Raw genomic sequence first — 22,217 nt, 5'->3', positions numbered from 1 at the left:
GCTTGTTTTGTGTATCCCACTTCATCCTCACGCCAAGCCTGTAAGAGGTACTACTGCCCCATTTCAGAGACAGAGGACCCGGTGCCCAGGGAGGTTAAGGAGCTCATCCAAAGGCACGTGGCGGGGCTGGGGTTTGGACCTACATGCAGGTGATTCCAGTGGCTGTGCTATGCTGACTCGCAAAGATGCACAGCACTGCTGAAAGGGAACACGTGCTCTGTGCTTTTCCTGAGTTTTTCCCTGATTTCCTCGTGCAGTCTTCTTCTTACGGATGTATTCTAAACCATAATTTGGTTCCTTTAAAATGGCTGAGTATTGGTCTTGCATTGGTAATTCTTGAAACCAAGTGATAGGTATGTGGGGGTTCGTTATATAATTCAACTTTTGTATGGTTTTGATCACCGATAATAAAAAGCTTTGGGTTTTTTTTTTAAATTGGCTCTTTGGAAAGTTGGAGAGGTAAGCCAACACTCATTGGTGACATGAGGTTTCACGTCTCCCCGGACGTCACTGCGCTGCAGCGTCCCAGATCACCTGCAGTTAATAAGCCGCTCCAGTGCTGTCCCTCAGCGGTGTCTGCGTGGCCTCACTGTGCACCCGCCAGCGTGCCCACAGCAGGGGTGTCGGTCATTTTTACAAGGTTAGAACTGGCTGTTCAGGGTAACTTTCTGACAAGGAAAGCCTTTTTCCCAGCCTCCACCCCACCCATTAAGCGTCTTCTCGGGTGTGGTAGATTTCACAAGCGATGGCAGAAGGACCGCTGAGAAAGGCTGCAAGCGATTCCCTCTGAGCTTCCTTACTTTGTGATAGCTAGCGGGGAGTTTTTAGATGGAAAGATTGGGTTGCTCAGGACCATTCCTCCAAAATTTCCAGAAAAAACAGAACATCCAGGCAAACAGTTCTAGTGTTCTTACTTGTCTCCCTGTCCCTCTTTTCATCATCAATGACTTCCATAATTTCACCCCCTCCAATTCTTTTACCCCTCAGGCATAATTTCCTTGCTAAGAAGAGGAAATAAGGGGCTGTGAAAAGAGTGAAAGGTCACACTGATCTTTCCTGCTTTTACCTGTCACCCCCAAAGACAAACAGGCCGGGCACTGTGCTCCCCGCTTTCCTAAGGGAGGGGCCAGCCTGGGGGTCCAGGGCTGACAGCGCTGTGTAACACGCTCCCCCAGGAAAAGGTCGGCAACTTTTGGCACTGGGCTCACAAGGGAAAGGTATCTTTTCATGTAATTTAGTTTTCCGGGTAACTGCAAGGGGCCTCCGTGGAGATGCTGGCACGTGTTCGTGAAGCCTACGTCCGGGCCCAGCATCCTGAAGGTAAAGAGCATGGCAGGGTCACCCAGAATAACTTCGCCCTCTCAAGGAAAGGGGAATGAACCAAATCCCCAAAACCGAAAAAAAAAAAAAAAAAAACAAAACACCCCAGGTGGATGTGAAGGAAGGGAGACAGGCCAAAGGAAACAAATAATCAGGTACCTAAAATTTCCTAGAAAAATTTAAACACACACACTTTTGTGTCCACCTCCAGTCCACTAAAGCCGTGATAAACTGAGCGGTAAAGAGGGGGTTTACATATGGAAACAAACAAACAAAAAACACCAGAAGTTCTGTTTCTTCTTCAGGGTCAAGATTCTCCTTAAATAAAACCAATTTGTTCATCTACTAGCCCATGAGTTAGTGGCATCATCCTTATAAAACAAAACAGAGTATGCTAACAGCTTAAAATTGAGAAAAGAAAATGGGTTCCCACAGATTAGGGAAGAAGGCATAAACTGACAGGCCAAAAACCACTTCTGTGCCATGTCCTTCCAAATAAATAAATAGTTTCAAAATAGACCGAGATATACACACCACCTAAAAGGCAAAGCAGACTCAGTGAGCAACTGAGTAGTAGTAGGAGGAGGTATCGTATTCGGTTGGTTTGAAAGCAGGTTTCCAACGCAGGCAGACAGCCACAACCCAAAGTCATGAGCCAGAGCCGAAGGCAGCACTGGGTTCTGTCCTGTCAGCGAGAAGGACGAGGGAAGGCGAGTCCTACAGGCAGGTCACTCAACACTGACCAGGGGTTTGATATTTAATGGAAGGAAGCACATTGTCAAAGAACTCAGCCGCCTGCTGTCATTAGAACACACAAGGTCATAATTAATTTTAAAGAGCTATATGGCTAATGTCCAGGGTGACTTTATTTCATGGAGAGAAAACAAGAAACCAACCGCGTGGTTTCCCTCTACACCACAGAGTGACTGGCACTGTTCATTTCTTCTAACGCATCATACAAAAAAAGGAAATCAACAGAAACACACCAGAACATACCCTACACCCCTTAAGTTAGCAGATTTAAAATTAAAACTTGAAGCAATATTTTGTTACACTTTGATTCCAACTCTATTTACAAATTAAATTGCACTTGTAAAGATAGCAACGTTTCTAACATGGTTGCAGGTTATTTTGCTTTATTGTGGTTTTATATCTCGATATAAAACTTTTAAAGCTTTCTTCAATAAAAATCAGTTTCTTTTGCACTACATAATGTATTTTACCCACTGAATTTCTGAACCAGTTTTTGTCTTTTTGTGCTTTTCTGCTCTATTTTATTTTACAAATGGCACATACCTTCCAAGTAGGTACAATCAGACACTGTACTCATTATAAAAGACTCATTCATGAAAAGTTAAAGTGTAAGAAATGAAATATTAGCAGACTAATCCTTTGGTTCATCTTTTAAAAAAAAAATCAAATGACATAATTTACAATTCGGTGGTAACTCTTCTTTTTGGTTAAAAACAAATCCACCAGGTAGATCACTGATTAAAATCCAACACTGCTTTAAAAGTACCACATTCCTGGTCTCATCTCACTGCCCAAGGACGCTGCTGTGTACAGCTGGTTTGACATGACACAGGATACAGTAAGGCACAAGTGGATGGTACAAATAGAAACAAATACTTTAGGACTGGTTTTTTTTTTTTCTCCCTGCACAAATACTAAAATATGTACCGTTTTCAAGATAAAATAACAAAAAAGAAATACATATTTTTTGTTATGAAATATCTATACAAAAATTTTTAAATTTACACCATCTGAGCTGCCAAAAAAGGTTTAAAAAAGCATCAATTTTTCCCCATACATAAAACTCTCTCTCAGCAGTAGGTCCAAGACAACTGGGGTTCAAAATGTCCCAGCACTCGATGGGAGGGAAGAGGACTCCCCGTCCTGCTCTCCCGTACCCCAACACAAGACAAAACAAAGGTCAGATGTTTACAGTAGTGTATTCTACCTATTACAAACAACTGAGATTTAGGGGAAAAAAAATCTGCGCCGGGAGACCACGGGTGCAACGTCCGGTTGACGGATTTGAGTAAGGCACTTCCTTGGAGAGAGCAGTGTCCCCACGCGCCAGCTGGGGACACGGTGTGCAGGCTCCGCTGAAGACCAAGGACTGCAGGAGGCTCCTCAGAAGTAGATGGGAGCATCTCAACAGCAGGGGAAGACACGGGAGGTAAAACCTGGAGGTGAAATTCTTACACAGAAGTGGTCACTCGGTCAATGGCATGATTGACTTCGTTTTTGTTTGAATCCAGTCCTTTAGCAGCATTCATGTCATTCCGTAAATTCTCCACTGTCTTTTTCATATTCTTTAACTCCCCTGGGTGTGGAGTGGCTCGCCTCAGAAGTGTTCTCTAAAAACAAACAGTGGAGTGAGTGTTTTGGTTTTAGTCCATTACTCTTTCAAGCGCACAGCTTCGAGGTGGTAACGTTGCAATACAAATCTTACCTGCTCAGAGATTACGAGTTGGGGGGGGGGGTGGAAAAGCTCTCTTTGGAGCTACAGGCATTTATCAATTGCTCCCTAGTTAATGGAAGATGAAAGTGTTGCACATAACTTATTTAGTCAAGACAGAAGGATTACTTTCAGAATAAAAGAATACCTTTCAAAATATGAGATTAGTGTAAGATAAAAATAAAGTTCCATGAACAGTAAGAAAAAAAAATAAATGATTTACAAGATATAATTATGGGGTGTGGAGGAAGAAAAAGATAAAGGGTAAAAGATTCTAAATTAAAATCACTATAACGTTCTACAAGTGGTTCTGGCTTCCTTCAACCCTTAAGGCATGGGAGGGGAAGAGAGGGGAGGCGAGAGACAAGGACTTCTTTTCTTATTTTGCTGCTGTGTGTGCTATTTATATGACCTACTGAAGAAAGTCCACATTCTTTTCATAAAGACCACGGTGCTGGAAGTGAAGTCAGAGAATATGGGCAATATTTTTTAAATTACATTATTTAACAAGTTACATGCTGTTTAGCTCATAAAACAGCATTTATATCTTTTAAATGGTCTGTCCAGGAGTTTCAGGAGGAGCTAAAGTAGGTTAATAAAATAAGAACACTGTTGAAGCAGTGAAGTAACTGGGGAAATACTCGCACTCTGAGAAGCCGTGAGGTAAGCATTAAAGAGTCGTTCATGCTGAAGTCATTTCGTCATACCTGAATCCTATTTCCCGCTCTCCTATTATAAATGGATAGAATCCCATTTGGAAACAGCTGGAACAACAAAGACTACAGACGGTAATTTAAAAACCACCCTTTGTTTTGAGGGCTGCAAGTACTCCCTCTAAGCTCTGCTTATGAAAATCTCAATTAGTGCAAGGAGTTTAAGAAGCCAAAGTCAACTTCCAGGAAGATTTCAAGAGCTGTCACTGACCCCTGGAGATGTGGGACGGCTGAGAGACACTTTCAAGTGTTGATGAAAGGAAGGCTGAGCGGCTCTTTCAAATCTATTTCTGATTTCTGAATGAAAACTTGTGAAGTAACCCAACTAAGATCACAAGCACCCTGCATGGGGGTGACGAGAAGAATGGTTACATGAGGAAGAGAGAAAAGTCCAGCGCAAGAGAAGGCAAGCTAAGTCACATCACGAATCGTGAATGGAGTCCCCGTGGTACAGCTACAAACACAGGTGGAGGACGAGAAGAGACTTATTTCACTGGGAACAACAGAAAAGGAAAAATTTCCCATCAATTTCAAGAAAACAGTGTTGGCAGGAGGGCAACTATCAGAAGCAAGGAAAAAGAAGTGCCATAAACTATTCAAACAAAGAAACCAGAAGTGCCATTTGCCTTATATACGTTTGCTGAATCGGTACCCAGAAGTACCTAGTTTTATCTTCTACAAAAAAATTCTTAAATGCTGAAGGCAAAACAGAGAATAGACTATTTGAAAATAAAAGAAATCCTTTTTAGATGCCATTCATCTTGGAACGCTTTTAAATTTTGAACTTCCGTGGAGGCCGATAATCCCCCTTTCCATACCGTTTCGTTGTCTTCTTCATCTTTTTCATCTTCCAAAAATCGGATGGCACTGACTCTGTTCACCGCGCGCTCATTCCAGGACTCATCGGAGACATCGTTCACCAAGCTCTCCAGGGCGCCACAGCGAGCCAGGTTCTCTGTCACGACAAAGAGCGCGTCAGCAGGGAAGGCAGGTGGGTTCCCGTGACTGGCAACGGCTAGGCAGTAATTTAAAAAATCAAAAACAACATGAAAAAGGCCCGGGACGGGGGTGCCATTCTTTTCAATGATGCATAACTCTGAGGTCATACCAAAAAAATCTGCTAAAGATGTTTAATATTTCATTACAGAATGTCATAATAATTTACAGAATCCTTTTTCTCTATACACTAACTCACGGCAGTGATGAGGCTGGATGTGTTATATACTAGCACTTTTCTAAGTAATACTTTCTACCACATTTTTATTTCAGTTTCTTAAAAGCTCATCTAACACAGCTGGGATCGGCAAGGTGGCTTTGGAGCCCTTCCACTTGGGGACTCCCATTCTCCCAGAGCACTCTAGCTCTCTTCTATCAAGCCCAGCTCTCTGAAAAGGACCCACAGTAGCAATTTGACGTTAGTGTGAATATTTTTAAAAACTACATATAATTTACAAAACAAAGGTACAATGACTCAAAACAATTCTCTGGCTTAAAAACAGCTTGCCAGTGATGTTCAATACTAATCCTCTAAATGATCAGTTTGGATTTTAAGTGACCTTATTATCTTTTTTTAGGAGTATTTGTATTTTCAGCCTTAGCTACAGTTCAAAACCAAAGGGCTGCATGAGGACTTTCAGACATGATAAACAGGTCTGAGCGCACTTGCTCTGCAAAGATGCAGGCAGCCTTCCCAGAGGAGACCCACTATGACCTCACCCGGGCTGGCCCTTCGGGCAGATTAGACAGAATACAGTCACATGTGGGAGTAAGAGGTCTTATGGATAGATACAAGCTGCTCCTCATTCCTGCAGTCATGTGGATACTGTCCTTAAATTCACCTGGGCAAGTGGGTTCAGAAGGCAGCTGAGGGAGTAAGACACAGGTTAAAACCTTCTCTCCTGTGGCGTGGTCTGTGTCTGTCTGGAACGTGAGGAGGGGCTGGGACTGGTTGTCAGATAACCACAGAGCCTTCAACTTCAAGGTGGTCAGGGATAATGGCAGGTGCAACAACCTAATTCAAAACAAAAGGAGCCATCAGAACCTCAAACTTTGCAATTAAATCAATTCCTGTCAATAAAAACAGGAAACAGATCAAAACAACGACCTCCCGGGATTGTGTTCAATATGAAAAAGATGCTGCGTTTATCAGGTCCTTGATTCACTCTCTGCAAGCAGACTCTTCAGCAGGTTCCCGGGCTTCCCTTTTCTGCTGCGGCCTCTCTCATTAGCACCTCCAGGCCACAGGCAAAAACAGAGGAAATTACAGAACGTATCATTCAGTCTTGTACTAGGAGGGTTCAACTTAAAGAGGAAAAAAGAAGCCAGTGCAACCGTGGAAGGACCTGGAAGCTGGAGTCCTTACTAAGTCAACAGCAAGAGCCTTGCTGACAGGGCTGCTAGGAGGCCGTGGGATCACCCATTTTCAGCCAAGAGGAAGGAGACGCCTGAGGTGCCAAAAAGTCTAAGTTGCAGTTAAAATAAAGATTAAAAGATTTTTTTTCATGGACTCCGCTTGCTTTCTCTAGGGGGGTTATTTTAGGTATTCCATTTTAAACTTTTATCTTCCAGTTTCTAGACACTCCCGCTTCTCAGACTCCTACGTGATAATTAATATCCACATCACAGTGTTTCAGTTTCAAATGAGATAGTACATGTTAAAGCAGTTTAAAAACGGTAATGTGACACCTAAAGATCAGTTTTATATTTGTTTGCACAGATGTTTGACAGATTGGCTGTGACCAGTTAAATCTATTTAGTAAAAGCCACCTCTGGAAATCATACGTACATGGTACTTGCCAAAGGTGACTTAGTGCAGTGGTTCTCAACCATGGGCAATTCTGCCCCTGGGGACATCTGGCAATATCTGTAGACATTTTTGGGGTGGCCTCTAGTGGGTAGAGGCCATGGATGTCACTAAACATCCTACAACACATAGGACAGCCCCCACAACAGAGAATTACCTGGCCCAAGATGCTCCCAGAGCAGAGGGTGAAACACCGCTTTAGTAAAAACCAATGCTTTACACAAGGCTACTAATTCACTTTGAAAACAGTCAAACCTCTGTAGATACCAGGAATTTAAGTTTTAAAGAACCTAAGGTTATATTTGGTCAAGTATTCTCACTCCAAGGATGGCTTCATGTATTAAATTATGGATTAATCTTAGAAGTAACTCCATAAGCTAGATAATAATAAACTAATCACATTCTGTTCTTCTTAAAAGAAATCTCTGGTCCATTAATTCCATAAGAAATTACATTACAACATATATTCCTGGGGTTCTTCTTTTATGAAACTCCAGTTAACATATGTGGGAGATCCACCTACACATCTTACCAACAGATTCACACTGCACGATCAGACATATACACCCTTTTGAATTGACAGACTTAGGAGAAATAAGCTGGAATTCTAGGCAGAGATACGAAAAAGAAGCTGTACTCCAATATTGTAAAGCTAATCAAAGTGAAATGTAAGCACACACTGGTTAAGTCACTTTAACAAATAAAGCAAAAAATTATCAAAAGTGAATACAGAGTATTAACAATAAATGCATTGTTAACAAACTTTTCATAAGAACAATTAATGTGCTTTGCAAAAGATTTTCAAAGTACTAGTTGCGGAGATGAGAAAATATTTTCTTTTCCTAACAGTTCGCTCAGTGAAGGCTGATCCGTCACACCAGGCACTGGGTGCAGCATCGCGGAAATAAGGACAGGGGAAGTGCACCAGCCATGGGCATTGGGCTCTACAATCAGTGAACGCTTCCAGGAGAACGGCATACATTAATACCCCCTGAAAAGATGCTCTGCATCGCACACTACAGTATTTCACTCATGAAAACCAAATTGGGTGAGAAATACATATTTTTAAATCTCAGAATGCACCCAGTGGACGCGCTCATACCATGAGAAGGATGCCCAAGGGGATGCGAGGGAACAGCAGATTCACGACGCCACGTCTCCCTATTCTGAGGTATTGGTTGAGCGGGACAGCAATTGAAATCTCTCCCTCTTCCCAAAGGCTGTCACACATATACCCAAATGCAAGGGAGTTCAAGACATGAGATGTATTTGCCAGGCGCCGTGACAAGGACTTTTCAAAGAATATTCTAATATACTGTGAAAGCTTAAAGTACAAACTCTTTTTCATTTTATTGAAGAAAAGGATAATTTCTTTTGAAAGTTGTTCTTATTTCTTTTTAAAAAGGAGTTAAGCTAACATCCTCCAGAATGTGTAAAGTTTCAAGGTCTTGGGCAAGAAATCTACAGTCAGCATCTCTACTTTTCTCAATCATGAGAGCATAAAGAAAAAAAAAATCAAGATTTGAAAGCTGGCACAAAACACAGATACTCCAACATGGTCAGCGTGCTTTCTCAGGCTAATAACTGGTTTCCCAGCTAAATGCCAAGGCGAAGGGATAAATAACAGGCTAACCAGAGCATCGACAATAAATACCAGCTTCTAAGGATGACAAATCATATGGGAAAAGCTCAAATAAATTACCAGACTCTACAATAACAGATCTCATAATCATTTTCACCCAAGCCACACGAGATGAATGAGTTGTCTAAAACACGAATTTTCCTGCAAAGAATTAAAGTGCCAGCTTGAATGTGGCTGCTGCCGACCTAGCACACCCCACAGTGAGCTGGTCCACGAGCGCCTCGTGGACAAAGGTGTTCCCAACCATGTCGAAGAGGAAACAAGGCCCTGTTCCCTGTCCGCTTGGCACAGAGATTCTGCAGGCTGGCCTGACCTCACCAGAGCCTGGGGAAAAACACACACTCTTCTGCCTCTCTTGGGTGAACCATCCCAGATACAAGTCGGAAAACAGATAAAAATATCTATATTCCTGCTTTCCAGGGGAGTTAATAATACACTTTTGGTTTATTCTGGTAGCTTCTGTACACTACAGAATCAACACAAGAAACCACAGCCCCATTTGTACCCATCTTCGTGATCTATTTAGGACCACATCCCCCAGAAATAAAAAGCCTGTGGTTACTGTTTACATCAATGGCACAAGGACTAAGGCAACTGAGTAAGCAAACTGTGAGCCTCTCGTTTCCAGTTATATCCACAGCCAGCCCGACCTGCAGTGGCCTCCCCACCTCTGAACGATCACAGGCACGGCGCCGGCAGGCTCATTTAACAACTGTGCACAGCCTACCGATTAATGTGATGCCCACGTCTCCTATGGCTGAATACTTCCTACAACCGAATGTTCCCCCTGTTCTTTACCTCCTAACCAGAATTTTCAGGTTTAAGAAAAGTTTTCAAAAATGTTTAAAGATATATACAAATAGAGAACATAATCAGTGAACAAATTTACACAATACCAAAATACCTGAAGTGAAAGCCGCCTGTAACCTCAAATCTCTAGCCCTCCTCTAGAACTACCTCAAATATTTTGTGTACCGCATAGACAAGCTTTTTTAAAAACAAAAATAAGAAGAGTACGACGTATGTTCAACACTTGCTCCTCTCACGTGGCATCATGGGCCTCCGTCTGTGTCACGAGGCAGAGAAATATCTCATTCTTTAACTGCTTGGTATTGCACAGCATGGCTACGCTGCTGTGTCGTGTTTTGTCCTTTAATATTTTTTATTTTTCCCAGGTTTATTGAGATATAATTGACACAGAACATAGGCTAAGTTTAAGGTGTACAACATGATGATTTGATACACTTAGATGCTGTGAGATGATTACCACAGTCAGCTTAGTTAACACCTCCATCACCTCACATTACCATGTTTTGTGTGTGAACATTTAAGATCTACTCTTTTAGCAACTTTTAAGGACATCATACAGTATTGTTAACTACAGTCACCACGCTGTACATTAGATTCCCAGAACTTACTCACCTTATAACTGGAAATCTATACCCTTTGACCAACATCTCCTCATTTCCTCCAGCCCCTAACCCCCGGCAACCGCCATACTCGTCTCCGTTTCTATGAGTTCTCCTTTTTTGATTCCACATATAAGTGAGATCATATAGCAGTTGTCTTTCTCTGCCTCAATTATTTCATGCATAATGCCCTCAAGGTCCATCATGGTGTCACAAATGGCAAGATTTCCTTTTTCCTCATGGCTGAATAATATTCCATTTTACACACACACACACCCACATCTTTATCCACTCATTTGTTGATGCATGCTTAGGTTGCTTCCTTATCTTGGCTGTTGTGAATAACGCTGCAGTGAACATGGGAGTGCAGTCAGCTCTTTGAGATCCTGATTTCCATTCCTTTGGATAAATACCCAGAGGTGGGACTGCCAAATCACGTGGTAGTTCTATTTTAATTGTTTGAGGAAGCTCCACACTGTCTTCCATAGTGGCTGCACCAGTTTACATTCCCACCAACAGTGCACAAAGGTCCCCTTTGCTCCACACCTAGCCAACACTTCTTATCTCTTGTCTTTTTGATGATAGCCATTCTAACAGGTGTGAGGTGATAGCTTTCAACATCTTTTTCATTTAATTCTTTGGGTCATAAAATTCAAAGGTATAAACTATTTCCACATCGACAGCCATTGTTTCTAGTATCTGGTACTACTGATACTTCAGGGAAGATCCTCAAATACCCGATTTTGTGTCCTTGGTGACTATTCCGACAGGAGAGTCCACGAGTTAAGTAAACGTGTCTTCTGTGATCATGGGTGGCTGATCATACAAGACACTAACTCTGTCACTGTACCAGAAGGTTCGATACTTAGTTTCCACCTGGCATTCTATAGTTATCCTGGCTATAATGCATCCTACCAAACGTGGCAAGGAAAGCTTTTGGAACCTAACCTGTAGCCTCCCTGTGCCATTTGCTATTGCTATACGCTTGAGAGAAGAGGCAGGAACTTCTGTTGTATTTAGTATGACTTCCCTTGGTGTGGCATTTCTACAAGCTAAAAAGCTGACATGGTAGCCTCTCTTTTATTAGTTTCTACACTGATACTTTAAACAAGCAGTAATTAAATATTTTAGTAAGCTTAAAATCTAGTTATGAATCTACATATACATGAACTAAATGCCACACTTAACTTACTCAGATGAGAGCTATGGAACTCGACTTTTTAATTGGATTTTCTCCACCCCAGCCCAAACATAATAAACATTTAACTCTCTCTTCTTCCGAGAACTGGAGAATGGGGCTTTCATTCATGTGAAAAAAAGTTTTTCGACGTCAGAGCCATCTTTCTGCTCCAGACTTCGGGATGCAAATTCATGCTCGCCAGTGTGGCAAGAACCAGGGGGTTGGAGTCCCTGAGTTTCTGGCGCTGGAGGTCAGAGGTCAGGCAAGAACCACCCTGCTCAAGCCGGATCTTGCTAGGCTTAGTCCAGCAGAAATTCCGCATCCAACTCCCATTAATCCTGAGTCCCAGGAAGCAGTTAGTGGTCTTAAGAATCTATCAAGATGTCCTGAAAGCATTAAAAAGGTGAGCATTCCCTGAGGCCATAACTCATCACCAGATTCCAGCCGAGCGCTGCTGTTCATTTAGCACTGCTGTCCGTAATCCATTAGCAAGAATGAAAAATGGTGGCTTGTGCCTGACCTAGGTGACCAGCTACTCGGCACTGGGTCACAGTCCCCAGATGCTCTGCAGACTGCTGGCAGTAGAATGTGTCATTCACAGTCACCGCTCACCCTCCCCTGGTCGAGCACTTTCTCTCCTCTCTAACTATATAACACTTGAAGCATTTTTTAAATTCCTTTGGCAATGCAACCTGCAATACAAGGCATTTCACAGTGGCCTGCTATTCATTCGGCAAAACTAACATTTTTAACATTTTCATTCGGCCGACAAATATTTATGAGGTATCAATTATATGTCAGGCACTGGGAAGGGAGAAATTACACAATGACACATAAACCATAACGTCTGACTTTCGGTGACTTCAGGTTTAGGAGGTGACACACACTGAATAGGCGGTTATCCTGTGGTGCTGTGGGTGCTGGGTTAGGGCTAATTCAAAAACGCAGACTCAGAGAGAAGGGGCGTCCTGGAGACAGTAAAAGCGAGTGAGGAAGAACAAAAGTCGGGAGATAGAGGGTCCCCAGGGAGAAAGAAGAGCTTGTGTGGGCTCAGGCAGAAGAAAGTGCAGATGACATCAGAGGTGGTGACATTAGCTCGGAATGGCTGAAATGAATCCATATTGCGTAAAGGTGAAGGGAAGGCCTATCTAGAAACTGGGAGGCAGTCTAATACGACCTCTGACCCCAGGACTGGAAAAATGGCGCTGCTGTGACCTTGGAGATGCCAGGTTGGTGGCTCTTTGATTCATTTCGGATTATGAATCACTCGGCAATTCCAACACTAGTTGTCGATCCTCTCACCAGAAAAGTGTCCCTGAACACAGTTTGGTTTTACAATTTCAGGGGTTGAGTCACCAGCAGAGCATATCAAGATCCCTGGTTAAAAGCTAGTTCGGGGGCTGGCCCCGTGGCCGAGTGGTTAAGATCGCATGCGGGCTCTGCTTTCGTGGCCCAGGGTTTCACCAGATTGATTCCTGGGCGCGGACATGGCACCGCTTGTCAAGCCGTGCTGAGGTGGCGTCCCACATACCACAACTCGAAGGACCCAAAACTAGAAAACACAATTACGTACTGGGGGCTTGGTGGGGGGGGGGGAAGAGGTGGGGGAGAGGAGGGAGGGAGGGGGGAGCAGGAGGAGAAAAAGAAGAGTGGCAACAGATGTTAGCTCAGGTGCCAATGTTTAAATTTAAAAAAGCTAGTTTGGACTCCCTCAGGCTCATTCTTCACTGGGGAAATGCTACGGCCCATGATGATGCGGGAAAGGTAGTGACAAGCTCAGGGGAACCCCAAGTCTCTGGTCTCAGGCTGTGCTCCTTCCCTCACGTCCGACATCACTCTGCTGCCATTTGGGGAAGCACTTCCACACACGCATACCCCCCGCCAGGGCTGCTCTGGCCTTCCCCCTCCACGGGCTCAATCACTCCAGCTCCTGGACTAGGAACTTGCTGGGGCCAGGTCATTGGACTCATCAGTGTTTATGCTACAAGAGGCAGCAAATGCAAGACAGCAGAGACGCATGGCGAAAGCGAGGGGATGAACACACGCCTCTCTCTCCAGCAAAGCGAGCAGACCATGCTTACCTGTTCCCTGCCACATCCAGGACGTGAAGCTCTGTGGCCTGTGACACCTCTGCAGGTATCCGGGTTAGTCTGTTGTCGCGCACACAGAACACGGTGAGGCCACAGCACCCGCCAATCTGCAACAGGAAAGAAACCACATCTTTTTCCCAGGTTTTTTGGGAGATGGAGGCGGGACTGGAGCATCTTGTTTATCAAATGGCACGAAAAGGATGCCATATAAAATTATACCACATGATTTCAAGTCTCATTGATGACCAACTAAGATTTATTTAGATCACACAAAACAGAGTGGCCCAGTAAGATCATAAAAATCTCTGCAAAATATTCATGTTCTAAATTACACCAAGAAAATAAACAATACAGTTCAAAAACTTCTTTCTGAAAAGAAAGCCATTGTCCACTGCTATCTAATGCAACTGCATCTTTTGAATATGTTCACCAAGCTACACAGGGCCAGACACATATTACTTGGTTATATGGAAGGTTAAGAATTCTAGGTTTCCGAAGTTAGGCCAAAGATCGATTGATCTCTCTTGTGAGCATGCGCATGCGTGCACACACCTGTGAAGACCTGCATATTATATTAACTTCAGTGTTTTCAGTGTTTCAATTCATCTAAAAGAAAAAAGAGCACCATCCAACAGAGGATGCAGTGCCCAAATTTCCATCGTACATCTTTTAATAGCTTTTTCATTACAACTTAATCTGGTAAATTCATTTTCCTTTGACAAATACAAAATTGACAACACTGTAGCAAAAAGTGAATTTGGTAAACACATATGCTAGTCTCCTCAGCTGTGCCCTGCTGGTAAAAGCCTGTGTCAGTAGCTGCATCCACACCAAATTCGATTACCATTTCTTTCTTTTTTTTTTTTATTTCTTTTAAGTAAGCAATTCAAAGGTATGAGTCTGGTCGTCAAAAAAGAATATAAACACAAAAGAATTCAACGATTCTCTTGAACAAATTGGCTGTCGTCCCTGCAGTCAGGAAAGCTGAACCGAGGGGGTGGAAAAATAACTTGATCGCAGACACAACACTGCAGGACTCCGCACAGTCCCACATTCTTCTTGCCCTCCTACCCTGACTACGAGCGACTGCCAGGAAAGGCTCCTGAAGGAACCCACTGACGGCTCTCTGACACATGGAGAGACACCCGGAGCCACCCCGGCGAGCAGGGGCGAGAGGCCTGACTCTTCAGGAATATCTGAACGTGTCTTCTGCCCTCTGCTATTTATACATCTGTTTAATATATGTATCTATCTTTAAAAGCAGAATCTATATTTATGAAATTGCTACATAATTACCTTCATGCTCAATCTTATTATGTCTTCCCTTAGGGCTTAATATAAAGATTTGGAAATAATATATTTAACCACAGTATTTAACCATAATGCATGTAAAAGAAAAACATATAAGAAAATACCGACTAACATTCGTCTCTAGTCACCCGGAAAACACCCGGATATGTAGTGTCCCCTTACTTCTCAGTATTCATGTTTCCTATTCCAGCAAATCTGGTTTATTCTCTGTCCTCTAAAATACATCTTGTATTTTCAGTCCCACTGTTTCTTACAGAAATGCTCTTCTGTCTTTCTAAATCTCACCAATCATCCAAAATTAGCTAAACATCCTCCACCCCATGAAGTCTCGCCAGAACCCGCTGGTCCATGGTGATACACTGCTCTCTGAGTTTCTTTCATAATGATGGTCTATACAAACTCTGACAGATCGTTTGCCTGAGCTCCTGTTTAATTCGCATGCTTACACATAATTAGGGTGCTTGGTAAGCACAGGACCCATCCTGTCTACCCACAGTGAAGCCTACTACCTACCAACACTGCTCATTTAGGTGTGTCTACACACTTCTATTTATTTACTTACTTACTAGTGAAAGCCTGCTACGTAAAGTTATTATCTGCTGCTATGTGTATCAGTGGAGACCACAAAACTCTCCTCTTTTCTAGTGAGAATCACTAGAATGGCCTCTCGTGTTGTGTAAACATAGGGCCCCAAAATCAGGTCCTAAAAGAGATGTGTGACAGGATCTTCTGTGGGGCTTGGCATTCTTCCTTCCCTTGAGGAATGGAATCATCAGTTTTACTCAGGTGCTCAGGAATAGCATGGAAGGAGAGGAATTGAAACCCAGAGTGTTGAGGACTGACCTCATTAGATTCTCTGATAAACTCAGATGATCCCAGCAAAGATCTACTCAAGAGAAGGAATACCTAAGGTCCCCATGGAGGGGACCCACGCCCGACCCACCCCATGCGGAGGGGAACCTGCATGGGGGTCTGGGCTCAGTGACAGGCCTGTGAGCCACGAGGCAGCCCTTCAGGTCAGCGGTGGCTGAGGCTGGAGCCTCAACCCTGACATCGAGGCGTGGCTCTGCAGAGACAAGATTTATCTGCACTCCAGGGAGGCAAAGCAGATGATACCGGTTATTCACCCACGTGACCCTCAGGATAGGACAGCAGGCTCCTGGAGGGTGGGTGCATAGAGCCGAGGCTGCATCGCGATTTTGGGCACTATGCCAGGAAGCTGTCCACTGCCCCAGCCACCTGTAGAATATCTGTTTTGGGGCCCTACTACTATATTATGTGAGCATTTTCAATCTGTATCATGTGCATACACTATCTATTCAAAATTAATTAATTAACTAATTCAAGCAGCTCAAAGAGAGCTTCAAAAGTTGTCAGAGCAATAAAAGTTCTGGACAAGTTAACATCCCTTAAGTATTTGGGGGGAATAACGTGAACCCCCATGGAGCCTGTGAGCTGTCGACTGTGCTTACAGTCTGGTTTATTTTTTTTTTCCTTTCCCACTCTAATCTCACACCCATTTGAGACGCCAAGGGGTGGAAAGCAATTGTATTCAAGAGCCGCCCAGGCGCTCCGCGCCGGGTTGTCAAAGCAGGCAGACGCCCTCCTGATCTCCACCGGCCGTGGCTGTGGGACAACAACGCCCACAAGGGAGCTGTCGTCGCAGAGTGTGCTGCAGATGCCTTCACCACCCGTCACAGCACGCGTTGTCCCAGGCAAACGGTCACACAAACAGACCAGCCAGGAAGGGACGGCTGGGACCTTTGGCTTTTAGAAAAGATGATGACGCAGTCGAAACTGTCACTCCAAACATGGAGCGCTTCACAGACGGCAGAGGAGGATGCGGTGCAAGGGAGGGACTCGACGCCTGGAAAACACACAGACCTGGGCTACACTCCGTCATATGTTTTGCGGGTTCGGCTATGTTACTTCAACCAAAAGTAACAATAAGGATTAAATTAAACGAAACCACATACATAATTTAGTGCCCATCATAGAACCTGGCCTATTGCTGCTGCCAAATAAATGTGGTAGCTATTGTTTTCCTAAGAAGTGAAAATCCCAGATGGAAACGATGAGCTCAGTCAACACTCGACGGCCTGTGATGTTGCTGGAACTGTGCTGACGCCAGCGAGCTCTTCCTTCAACGCACCTGAACTGCTTTGAAAACACTGTCTTCCTGACAAGGGACCACAGTGACATTTCCAGTTAATAATCGTGAAGAAGTGCGCTGAGTTCAGTATTGCATTATCCATCGCAGGTATTTTTGCTCTCTTTTGGGTTTGGGAGGCAGAGTTTACAGGTTCCCTAGTGGTCATCAGGATAAAATGTCTATATCGCTCAGAAATTCTGGGAAGAAGGGTCACTGTTTAAATAACTTATTACTGGTTACGTAGGAAGCTGATATTTTTAAACTCCCTTAAACCACATAATAGCACCTTCCCAGAACACAAGGGGCTGGACTCGGATTCTCTGAGAATTACAGAAAGTGGCTGAGAAGCCTTGTTTGGCTGTTCTGTCTCTCTTAATTCCAGACGATACTGTCCTTAACTCGTCAGCCCTGGTCTAACCCAGCTCAAGGAGACGGGACCTGGAGGTCACTGGACAAACTGTTAGTCAGGTCAACTTTCCCAAGTATTAACAGCCTGCAGGTGACATCAGCCCAGAGGAGATAATCAGACAGACTCAACGATTCAAAGAGAAGGCCTACCTTCCAATTTGAGAATGTCTGCTCTAAGTGTAAAGGAACTTTCAGCTTCCTTCAGTATCTGCCTTTCTAGATTATTTGTAACAAAACTGAACCCACATTTCATTGGCAAAAAGGAAAACATCCAAGCAAAATCTGGTCAAAATATAACTTGAACAGAAATAATTTGATGTGTAATTTCAGAAACCAAAGACTATTTTTGCCTTTCCCATCAACATCTGCAGCAAATTACTCAAATGCTCCCTAGTTGATAAATATTTTGGAAATCATGTGGCTTTGGGACTCTGAATTGTTGGGCCACTGACATCAAAATATCCACTAATACCTATGGCATTCTTTTCTAACTAAAAAAGTAACTTACGTTGATTGAAAAATAAAAACCACACACACACACAAGCACAATGAAAAAATAACTGAAACCAAATCCTACCACAAAGGGACATCAGTATTAACATTTCGAGGTATATTCTTTCAGTATTATTGCCAGGCATTTGTGATTATACATATACACTTTAACAAAATTAGGACCAACACTATAATCTTTACCACTTTTGTTTATTCATGATCAAAAATGTTTTCCCATGTCACTATGTTTCTCAAAGGATTCTCAGTGACCATATAATTATTTCATTCTACAGATGTGTCACAGATTACTTAACAAATTGCCGATATTAGACACTGCTAATAGGTTCTACCATTTCTTTGCTGTGTGATCTTGGGCAAGTTACTTAACCACTCTGAGTCTTAGTTTCACAATCTGTTAAATGTTGATAATGATTTACCTATACTTCACAGAACTGTTGTGACAATTAGACAAGAATAAGCAGGAAACACTCGGCGCAGTGCCTGGCACATGTTAGCGGCCCCTGTACATGCTTGGCATGGCGCCTGGAACATGTGAGCTGTTCCCATATGTACTGAGAAAAATATTCTCAGGCATCATTCTCAGTGTATATCCATAATTGTTTTCTTAGGATAAATTCCTAGAAGTGGAACTGCAGAATCAAAGGGTATGCACAGTTTTAAAGCTTTTAATAATATTACCATACGCCCTTCCAGAGAAGCCAAATAACTTATACTTCCATGATAATACGCACTTTCCTGTACTCTCACCAACGTTTGGTACATTAATTTTGTTTAAATCTTGAAAATTTGATAGGTGAAAGTGCTTTAATTGACATTTTTGTGAATAATGATAGGGATAAAATTTTTTCACATTAATAGCTATTTCCATTTTTTCTCCTCTGAATCAGTTATCGGTTCTCGTGGGGGGTTCTCAGCTTTTCTTTTTATTCGGCTCTCTACAGCGGGCGCCTCTTTTCCTGAGTGAACTGAAAGAGGCTCTAGGAGAGTAAGGAGAGCCCTCCTCCGTCGTCGATGCTGTGAATGGCCCCTGCCCGCAGCTGTCTTGCCCTTCTTGAAGATCAGAAATCTAATTTTCATGTAGACAAACCCATTAACTGTGTCTTTAATAACTTCTATCCTCTTTCTAGTTTAGGAGTGCCTCCTCCATCTTGAAATCCAATGGCCAACTATATTTTATTCTAATATTTTTAGGTTTTATATTATCGCATTTATCAATAATTCAATTTAGAATATGATGGGAACCGACACTAAATTTTTAAATGTTATAAGAAGAAGGCAGAAAGCTACCCACAAAAGGAATACTCTCTCACCATAGGCATTTCTGAATGTCGCAATTAACATTCGTGGGCAAGGAACGTTCACATATTGCCGGATAAAAGTTTTGAGGAAAGGTCTGCAAACCCACCGTGCCATCTGACTGGACAGGTGGGACGCAGTGGGAGGAGTTAGGGTCATCTTCACTGTGACTCAGTGGAGACAAAAGTCTGGACTCCAAACTTGGATATACGCTCAATTTCTTCCAGCCAGAAACTCTTTCTGATGGAAGTTGTTTAAATCTAAGATTTGGCAGGGGACTGGTATGAAGCTACTGGCTCTCTTTCATCACACCCAGGATCACACGTCTATGGACTGCCTCCTCCACAGATCGTACCACAATAGTCTCTTCTGCTTAATTCTTCCCTCCACCAAATATATGAGTCTTTTAGGAAGCCTCCTTTTCCCAGAAGCACACACACTTAAGCAACAGGATGAGAAATAAAAGACACAAGTGGCTTGAAAAATCAGAAGCATGCCACACGTAGCAAATACAGCACATCTACCCTTTCCATTAGAGAGAGAATCATGCGAACAAACTCAGAATTCACTCCAATTCGCTAGAATTTAGTGACAGACGAACTGCCAAGTTACGTCTTTCAGAATTCCTGACAACTTAAAATGCAATTCACAGAAAAGCATTCTGCAGGGAGTGCAGGATCTGAACATCTGACAAACACATAACAAAATAAGCCTCCAGGCCATGCAGTCATCTTAAAACAACTGAGTTAAGAGGAAAATGTCCAGTATTTTACAATGAAGTACACACGTAGCCAGCCAACGTGAATCTTCATGCATTTAAGAAGCAAGATGGAAGTTAGAGATGCCACTGTGGTCTGAACGATACTTACAAGATAACAAGTTTACCTGACTTTTCTAAATTTCCAAGCAGCTAACAATTAAGAAAACAAGAGACATTCGTTGATTTGCAAATGTTTACTACAAATAACACCACGAAACACAAACAGAATCTATTATCGTGACCCACACAGTACAAACATTTTCCCCTCAACCATTTGGAAAAAAAAAAAATTGCAAATAAATGCTATAGAGCAAGGAGCTGTGCTATAAAACTGACAATCTACAATATCAAATTAAAAAAAAAAGGACAAAAAATAGGAAAAACTACACAGCACACCGGACCAATGGCAATTAATACAACTATGAATTTTGGGCATATAAATCGAATTGGTCAGCATTTCAGTTTAGATATGTCATGCATGCAATTTAATTGATCAAGAGAAAGTAATAAAGTTTTGAAAGAAAAGAATTCAATCAGGGGAAGTGCAGGATTTGATCAAATGGTATCAAGCTTGGAGGCAGAGCGTGCGCACATACACAGTCACTGGGCATCCCCCTCCACACACAAACACACACACACACTCGCACATTCAACAGGGCCTACCACACTCACAGCACAACGGTGCTGCCCAGATGGACATGACACAAGTCGGGGTCAGGAGGCCCTTGGTGGTTTGGCTGCTCGGCCCGATGGTCAGAGGCAAGCACTCAGCCGTTTCTGCTGGGTCACCAAGCTGCGACCCTCAGCAGACCTGCAGGCACGAGCTCAGTGCGTTTCCCACTCTGGGAGCTGAGTGTGTGTGAGTGGGAGTGAGGGTGTGTGTGCTAGAAAAGATCCGATTCCTGAAACCCACACATTCCCTGCTTTGTCAGGCAGCTGAAGGAAAAGGCACCGACTTTATTCCTTTTAAATTCTAGATGCCAGAAAGCCAATCATAATTTCTCAGAAAAGGATAAAAACCTGATAGCTAACTAAAATGCCTGGAAGCTAGAAATATTTTCACAATGCTTTCCTTTTTTGCATCGTGAAAAGCTGTTCTAATAAATTTATGGGCACACACAGCATGCACTACATAACCCTCTAAACAGAAACACTGAGCACAAGTTTCATTCTCTTCAAGTGAAAGGACAACTGGTGCTAAAACGATGGTGATAGTTTTACAAAAATGGGATTCGAAAGCTCTGGTGGAGAATGTGTTCCTTTGACAGAATCAAAAGAGAGGGAGAACGAAGTTGGGGAGGGTTGTGAAATTTACCAGGGATTAACGTTACATTTAAAAGGCCTCTCTTGGGCATTTACCTTGAAAATGTTCCCCAAATGTATTAATTTTCTAAAACATCCAAACTAAAGATAATTTGACCTTTCTTTACCTTACCTCCTGGTCACAGAGATGAAAAGGTCGAGCTGAATCTGTTTTAGCCGAGCGGTCAAGCTTGTACTGGCTAGTGAGAGAGCAGCAGGCTGGCTGTCAGGAGACAGACACCCCTTTGGAGCCTAGTTCTAACGACTCCGAGCCGTGTGAGCCCTGGTAAGGAAATCTGCTCGCTGGCCTCAGTTTCCTCATCTGTACAATGAGGAAATCCTCATGACCCCAAAAGCTGCTGTGAGGACTCGATGAGTTAACATACATGAAAGTACCTCGTACAGGACACAGCATTGAGAGAGAAAGCTGTAAATCTTTTCCACTCCTCTGTGTCCAATCTATTATCCATCTACAGGTGCTATTCAACAAGAGGAAAATTAATGTTCAGAATAAGGTCAGCTCTGTGTTTTGGCTTATCACTTAGAGACTGGAGCCAAAATGTTCTGATTAGCAGAGTCTCTCAGTCACGGCCCAATTTAGCTGAGACGTATAGTTCAGTGTTTCTGCTGGAAACAGTTTTCTTTAGATGCCAGCGTCCAGATCAAAGATTTGTCAGAATATTGTCAGGTTTATAATAAATATGCTCATGCTGCCATTCAGGAATGCCGGCCGTCTTCCCCAGGGAGAAGACTGGGATACCGAGGGCACAGCACCAAGATGACGGAAGGAGAGAAGAAACCAGGCCAAGTTCAGACACCCTGAGAAGAGCCCTGGGAGATAAGAGGCCCTCAGG

At 43.0% G+C, this 22,217-nt stretch overlaps 1 protein-coding gene across 9 annotated transcripts in view; it reads right to left on the bottom strand.

The window, feature by feature from the left end:
* Positions 1-2,168: 2,168 nt before the first annotated feature.
* LRRC1 (leucine rich repeat containing 1) overlaps positions 2,169-22,217 on the bottom strand; it is a 126,790-nt gene continuing 106,741 nt past the window's right edge. For all 9 annotated transcript variants that reach the window (XM_070586237.1, XM_070586240.1, XM_070586243.1 and 6 more), the window contains 4 exons: positions 13,613-13,728; positions 6,336-6,508; positions 5,316-5,452; positions 2,169-3,683 (listed from right to left, as the gene is read on the bottom strand). In XM_070586237.1, the coding sequence (XP_070442338.1) occupies positions 3,525-3,683; positions 5,316-5,452; positions 6,336-6,508; positions 13,613-13,728 (585 nt within the window). In that variant the 3' untranslated portion in view covers positions 2,169-3,524. The remainder of the gene's footprint in view (positions 3,684-5,315; positions 5,453-6,335; positions 6,509-13,612; positions 13,729-22,217) is intronic.

Source organism: Equus przewalskii, chromosome 19 (genome assembly GCF_037783145.1).
Source record: "Equus przewalskii isolate Varuska chromosome 19, EquPr2, whole genome shotgun sequence".
Classification (NCBI taxonomy): domain Eukaryota; kingdom Metazoa; phylum Chordata; class Mammalia; order Perissodactyla; family Equidae; genus Equus; species Equus przewalskii.
This window is presented reverse-complemented; position numbering and strand designations above follow the sequence as displayed.